The 7,016-nt window shown below is 47.4% G+C and overlaps 1 protein-coding gene across 1 annotated transcript; it reads left to right on the top strand.

Moving 5' to 3' along the window:
* Window positions 1-2,070: 2,070 nt before the first annotated feature.
* Window positions 2,071-6,778, top strand: nod2 (nucleotide-binding oligomerization domain containing 2; the record flags this gene model as incomplete). Its single annotated transcript, XM_079997866.1, has 10 exons — window positions 2,071-2,559; window positions 2,821-2,947; window positions 3,626-5,396; window positions 5,543-5,626; window positions 5,719-5,802; window positions 5,909-5,992; window positions 6,093-6,176; window positions 6,301-6,384; window positions 6,520-6,603; window positions 6,706-6,778. The coding sequence occupies 10 exons, from the start codon at window positions 2,071-2,073 to the stop codon at window positions 6,776-6,778; spliced, it is 2,964 nt and encodes a 987-aa protein (XP_079853992.1).
* Between the last annotated feature and the right edge of the window lie 238 nt (window positions 6,779-7,016).

The raw sequence follows: 7,016 nt of genomic DNA on the forward strand, positions 1-7,016 counted from the left end.
CCCTCTCTTCTTTTCCACCTCTTCCCATACCCACCGGAGCCCCGCCCGGACCCCATGCGGTGATTTGAACGACAGAACTCTGTTAGAAATTCATGACTGTTCCGCTCGGAACAAGCACGTTTCCCCGACAAAGAGTTGTGCTCCTCCACCCCGGCGCTCCCCTCCGAGGGGGTGTCTCCTTAATAAAAGGCAAGAAAAACCCCCCCCCCAAAAAACACCTTTTGAAAGTTATATTTCAGCCAGTCTTTGATTACGTCTTACTTTAGTATTTGCTTCAAAATGTTCAGTTCACAGAACACAATGAGAATAGGAGATGAGCTAGTATGGAAAACATGGAAAACTATATACACCACAAATAATACAACAATAATGACGACAATAATAATAATGAGGCCGATTCAGTTGGAGTTGGTAATTTCCTCCTTGGCTGGATCGTGTTCCTTCTTGCCTTGTCTTTTGAAGCAGAGCAGACAGTGAGTTTTACAGTGTGCTTTGCCACAGTATATTACAGTTTATAACCCCCCCCAAAAAAGACTATAATAATAATAATAATAATAATAATAATAACAATAACAACAACACCAACAACAATAATAATGATGATGATGATAATAATAATAACAATAAAAACAACAACAATATTATTATTATTATTATTATTATTATTATTATTATTATTATTAATAATAATAATAATAATAATAAAAACAACAACAATATTATTATTATTAATAATAATAATAATAATAATAATAATAATAGCTGTTGTTATTGTTATTTTATATTATAATAATAATATGTATTCATTCAACACTGATCACAATGGTACATTTTTGCTTCAAAAACACTTTTTACTGAATACAAGGTTTAAATAAATAAGATTATTCACTTTAAGGTGAAAGGACTTGGTTTGAATGTGGCTTAACCACCAAATAATTGGGAAGTTCAGACTCTCAGCGAATAACGTTACTAATTATGACGTGTTTGCGCGTGACTGTTTTAGAGACACACGCCCTGTGCGTGTGCGTGTGTGTGTGCGTGTGTGTGTGCGTGTGTGTGCGTGCGTGCGTCCGTGTGCGTCCGCGTGCGTGTGCGTGCGCGTTCGCACTTCCCTCTCAAGTGACGTTGACATGTTGGTTCATCGGTACAACAGCTGCCTCTAGTGGTGGCTTCGCGGTACTGCGACTGATTGAACCACTGACCACAGGTTTAAATGTCCTTCGTTATGGAAATGGTCTTTATTATACTGAACCAGAATATAATATGTTGTTTGATGAAGGGCCCCTCCCATCAGTTACCCTCCACCATTACCTTCCTGACTAAAGCGCGTCTCTGTCCGCTGTGGGTGTGGTGTGGAGGAAATATGTCGGTAGGCTGGCAAGAGTTCGACCTGATCCGCTTTCCCTTTCAGTTCCAGAGGCCTCGCGAATGAGGAAGGGTGTAGTTTCAGTCGTGCTATGTTGCGACTGTCTGTGTTGGCTGATAAGCTGTGGTGTATAGAAGACTGACGTGAGTAGTATTTCAATGCCATTCCACCCACACTGGATTTCTCCAAAGGTTTTACAAAGTATATGTGAATATGAACCTATTGTTTTGAGAGCTAGATTCAAACTATCGCAATGAATTTGTGTCTGTAGTCCCATAAAATATTATCATTTTACATACCTTTAAAGTCATGAAATAGTATGTGATAATAATAACTTGAATTTATGAGGAATTTATAGTTTTAGATTTATAGTTAACAGTTAACATATCCTACCCTGTTACTTTCTTGAATAAGAGAGGTGATTTGTCCAGAAATCAATCTTAAATATCGTAAGAAGCTGATCTTTAAAAGGTCTTAAAATCAAAAAAAGTATTGACATTTAACTCTGATACCCACACACCTTGTCTAAGGGTCCGGACATTGGTGCCTAGTATGACCTTTATCTGTGTTATTTTACTGGTTACGACAAAGCAGACCGATGGGACGCTGTCCGATGGGACGCACCGGGCGGCGGGCGGGTGTTGCTGGTCCTGGTCCTGGATAAGGGACCTTGATGGATGCTGCTAAAGATGGACCACGGAGACATGTGTGCACAGGACCTGGCCGCGAGGCAGCGAGCCGAGCTGCTGAGCGCCCTGTGCAGCGGCGGCTCGGCAGAGTCCCTGGAGGCGGTGCTGGATCTGCTGCTGTCCCGGGGGGTTCTGGGGTGGGAGGACTACCACAGCATCCAGGTGCCCGGCAGGGCCCTGTGCATCGGCGCCAGGCAGCTGCTGGACCTGGCCTACGTCAAGGGCGCGGAGGCCTCCGGCCTTCTGCTCGCCGCCGTCGACCGCGTCCTGCCTCCGTCCCAGAAGGCCGGCCTCTCATTTGGACGGAGCCGCTGGAACCCGGATGAGACGGCGAGGGCCGGCGGCCCGGCCACTCAGGTGCTTTTGGCCCGGAGACCGGATGTGGTCGCCGAGCTGCGTGGTCGAAGCATCGACGGTGCTCTCCAGGCACTGGTGGATTCGGGAAGTTTCACCCAAATCGAGTGTGATGAGGTGCAGATCCCTGTGTACACGCCCTCCCAGCAGGTCAGCACCGCAGGCACCAAACACACACCAACTTCCTTCTAAACAACAAAGCTGCATTCTTCACTCTGTACAGTCGAGCTGTTTTTATTTAAACTGTATTCTACCGTAGGCTGGTGATGACAGATGATTTCAGTCCATTATATTTGAGACTTATTGTCTTGCGTGGAAGAATTAAAATTGGTTTGTTCGGCCACCCACTATAATTCTGTGACAGATTGAAGTCTCAAAGTGATAAATATTATCCTTCAACATAAAAACCAGGCACGGCGCCTGCTGGACCTCGTGGGTTCAAAAGGAGACTCGGCCGCAGGTATCATCCTTCAGTACATTGAGCAAAAGGAAGAGAACGGATCACCGTCGAACACAGAAAACCAGGCTCCTCCTAAAGGTATTTAAAACAATCGCAATGGACGCAGAGTCATTAACAGCTTTGATGAAAGGATTTTTTTTTTTGGCTGCGTCTGCGTGCAGTTGCTCTTCACAATCGTGAGAAGGAACGTCCAAGATCCGTGGCAGTAGGAAGCGCTGGAAGTCTGATGAAATGAATATGAAGCGCACTTTCAAGAAAGGGATAAACCTTTATTTTTGCGTTTGTTGTTGTTTATTGATCTTATTAAGTGTCTGACGTGAGGTCATCGTTTATCCCCCCATGCTTCCTTTCACCACATCGATGATTTATTGACATGTGGGTTCAGTCCACCTGTGCTTTTAGGAAACTGCATCCATGCATCAGAGCTGTATGAACATATTCTTAAGGAAACTCAGCATCATTCATGCAACACAGCGACAAATTCCGTACAGAACATACAGTAAACGGTAAAAGAAAGAAAGAGTAATGCAAAGTTTAAAAAGTATATGTATACACTAAGTAGGATGTGGAATGTCCAGTATTTACAATATTTTCAATATTTATACTGTATATTACTTCCAAGTGCACTCAGCTTGGTCTGTAAATGGTAACAGAACATCACACACATTAAATGTTTATTCATTTAAAGGCACATTTAATTCCAATAAGATCAAACGTCATTCAAAGTCTATCCCGTTTGCTCTTGGTGTGACACAGAGTTCCTGCAGTACCAGAAGAAGCTCCGCAGCTTCGTATCCGCCCAGTCCTGTTTCCTGAGCACTTACGGAGGCACCAGCAACATGTCCCTGGATCAAATCTACACCGAGAGCCTGATGGAGCTGGCGCACGACCCCCACAAACCTCTGGGACTGGAGGACGTGGTGGGCCCGGCGGGCACGGTGAACGGCGACGCGGACACGGTGCTCGTGTCTGGGGAGGCGGGGAGCGGCAAGAGCACCTTCCTCCAGAGGCTCCACCTCCTCTGGGCGCAGGGCGCGGCCCTCGGCGCCTTCCTCCTGGTGTTCCCCTTCAGCTGTCGCCAGCTGAGCTCGGAGCGGAGGGAGCTGTCCCTCCGGGAGCTGCTGTTCCAGCTCTGCTGCTGGCCCGACCGAGACCAGGACCAGCTGTTCCAGTTCATCCTGGACCACCCGGACCTGGTGCTCTTCACCTTCGACGGCCTGGACGAGCTCAAGCAGAACTTCACGGACGAGCGCCGCCACTGCTGCCCCACCCAGCCGGCGCCGGTCCCCGTGCTGCTGTTCAACCTCATCCAGGGCTCCCTGATGAAGGGGGTGCAGAAGCTCGTGACCAGTCGCCCGGAGGCCGTCGGGCCCGCGCTGAAGAAGTACCTCCGCAAGGAGGTCCTCATGAAGGGGTTCTCCCTTGATGGGATCGACCGCTTCGTGAGGAAGCACCACAGTGACCACGCGGTGGCCGACCGGGTCCTGCGCTCGCTGCGGAGCAACACGGCCCTGCTGGCGTTGTGCCACACGCCCGTCCTCTGCTGGATCGTCTCAAAGTGCCACCAGGAGCTGCGGGGCTCCGGGGAGAACATCCCTCAAACCCTTACAGATGTTTACTTGATGATCCTACAGCACTTTCTTCAGCACCAGCGCTCTGGGAAAAACACCCTGAGGACGGGATGGATGCATGAGTACCTCAACACAGTGCTACATCTGGGACAGCTTGCCTTCAAAGGCGTAGAAGCATCCTGTTATATCTTCCAGAGTCTAGAATTACAAGTGTGCGGCGTAACGGAGGAGGACATCGGCACGGGCTTTCTCATACACAGCAAAAATCTCTCCCCCACCTCCTGTAAACTGTATGAATTCCTACATGTCACAATGCAGTGCTTCTTCGCTGCTCTGTACATAGTTCTCAACAACAAAAATTATCGTTCGGTGATACCCAAGCTCTTTCAGACGCAGGAAATGCAGCAGACGGGCCTTGACAACGCGTGCTTTAGAACCTGCCTGACCTCCACTCTGCAGCAAGAGGTCGTTTCGGAAGGTGAGGCCACGGCGGCAAAGACTCCTAATCTGCAGATCACGGCCGTCTTTGTGTCCGGGCTCTTGGCCCAACGGAACCAATGCCTTTTTCTCTGCTGCTGTCCCGCCCCCATGCTGGACAGGAAGGTGGGACAGGTGGTGAAGAACCTGTCCAAGGGCATGCAGAGGCACTTCAAATCCATCCCCCAGCCGGTGGAGGGGGAGAAGAAAAGCATGCACGCCATGCCGGGCTTCGTCTGGCTCATCAAATGCATCTACGAGATGCAGGAATCCAGGATCGCGAAAGACTCCATGGTGAAGCTGGAGGTGGAGCACTTCAAACTGACGTACTGCAACATCGGCCCCGTTGAGTGCACGGCGCTGGCCTACGTTCTCCAGCACCTGAAGAGCCCCGTGGGCCTTCAGCTGGACTACAACTCTGTTGGCGACATTGGCGTGGAGCAGCTCCTCCCCTGCATGCACATTTGTAAATCCCTGTAGTAAGTCAAGCACACTTTCAAATGGTGATATTCCATTCATTTATCCATCTATTTACATGGAGTAAATCATTCACGACGGAAGTCCTTACATTAATAACAAGATGATGCAGGATTTCAGGTCACATTCTACCTTTCCCCCCCGCCAGCCTCCGGAATAACAACGTCTCAGACGAGGGGATGCGCAAGCTGATCGCTAAGGTCATGCAGTGTGAGAGCTTCCAGAAAATAGCGTGAGTCCGGTCAAGATGCATTTGAATAACAGGTCCAAGTGACAAATGATAGCTGATGTGTGACCTTGCATCATCCCTTTGTTCCCCCCCAGGCTCTTCAACAACAAGCTCACCGACGCTTGCGCGCAGCACTTTTCTCATCTTTTGAAAACCAAGCAGAATTTCCTCTCCCTCAGGTCAGTTGACGCACAAAGCCACACTGTGAAGGTTTAAAAAATTCAGCATTAACTGCGTGGAGCGCAAAAGGAATGGAAAATGAGCATATTCCATCTGTTGTTTCAGGCTGGGCAACAATAACATAACAGCAGAAGGAGCAAAGCAACTAGCTGAAGGACTGAAATGCAATAAGTCGCTGCAATACCTGGGGTAATGTAATTCTGTGTGCTTGTTAAATTCTACCGTTCCTATTGGTCCCAGTGTCAATCCCCAAACTAGTTTAAGTGCAGAACCTCCCTTTTGTTGCCAGGCTTTGGGGCAACAAGATAGGTGACGCCGGGGTAGAGGCCCTTGCTAGTGCCCTGGAGGACAGCAAGACCTTAGTGTGGCTTAGGTAATGTAGAAGTTAAAAAAACGTGGTACTCGTAAACCATCGCGTAGACATGTTTTAAAACAAACAAAGGACAAAAGCATGTCGTGTTATGAGTGTAACTCGGCTCCTGCTTATTTAATGACAGCCTTGTTGACAACGGCGTGGGGAGCGCAGGCGCCCGAGCCCTCGCCAAAGTCGTCAACAAAAGTCCCACTTTGGAGGACCTGTGGTAAGAACATTGTTGTTGTGTTGATAACAACATATTCTTGAGATGAGTTGATATGCAATTGGATCTGAAAAAATGATGACACAAGCAGTACTATGATACCACACCCTTCTGTTGCCCTTTTAATTCCTCTAAAAGGTTAACAAAGAATTGCATTACCAGAACCGGCGTGGATTCCCTGATTCAAGCGCTGCAACACAGTATGAGTGTGAAATCAATATGGTAAGTGGAGGGCGGTCAAGACCCTTTTCTTGGTCAGACACATTCTAGTGTTTTAGTATGTTCTAAATGTCCATATGTACCGTTATGTCCATATTTTATTAGGTTGCGCGGCAACTCGCTCAGCCTGGAGGAGGTGGATGAGTTGCAACAGCTCGAGTCGCGACTGGTCTTCTGATTGATTTTGACTGATTTTTGCACCAGTGCTTGGACATCGACTTAAACATTTGTTGTGATTTATATTTGTTATTTATTTAACTATTTAAATTTTTGGAATGTACTTTAAGATAATTTGGTGTGTGTGTGTGTGTGTGTGTGTGTGTGTGAGTTTATGGAGGAATTAAATTGTGTGAGCGGATATCACATGTTGTATTACAAATGGATGATGTTATTGTGCCTATACAAAATGGCAACAG

Source organism: Zeus faber, assembly GCF_960531495.2.
Source record: "Zeus faber genome assembly, chromosome: 3".
NCBI lineage: Eukaryota > Metazoa > Chordata > Actinopteri > Zeiformes > Zeidae > Zeus > Zeus faber.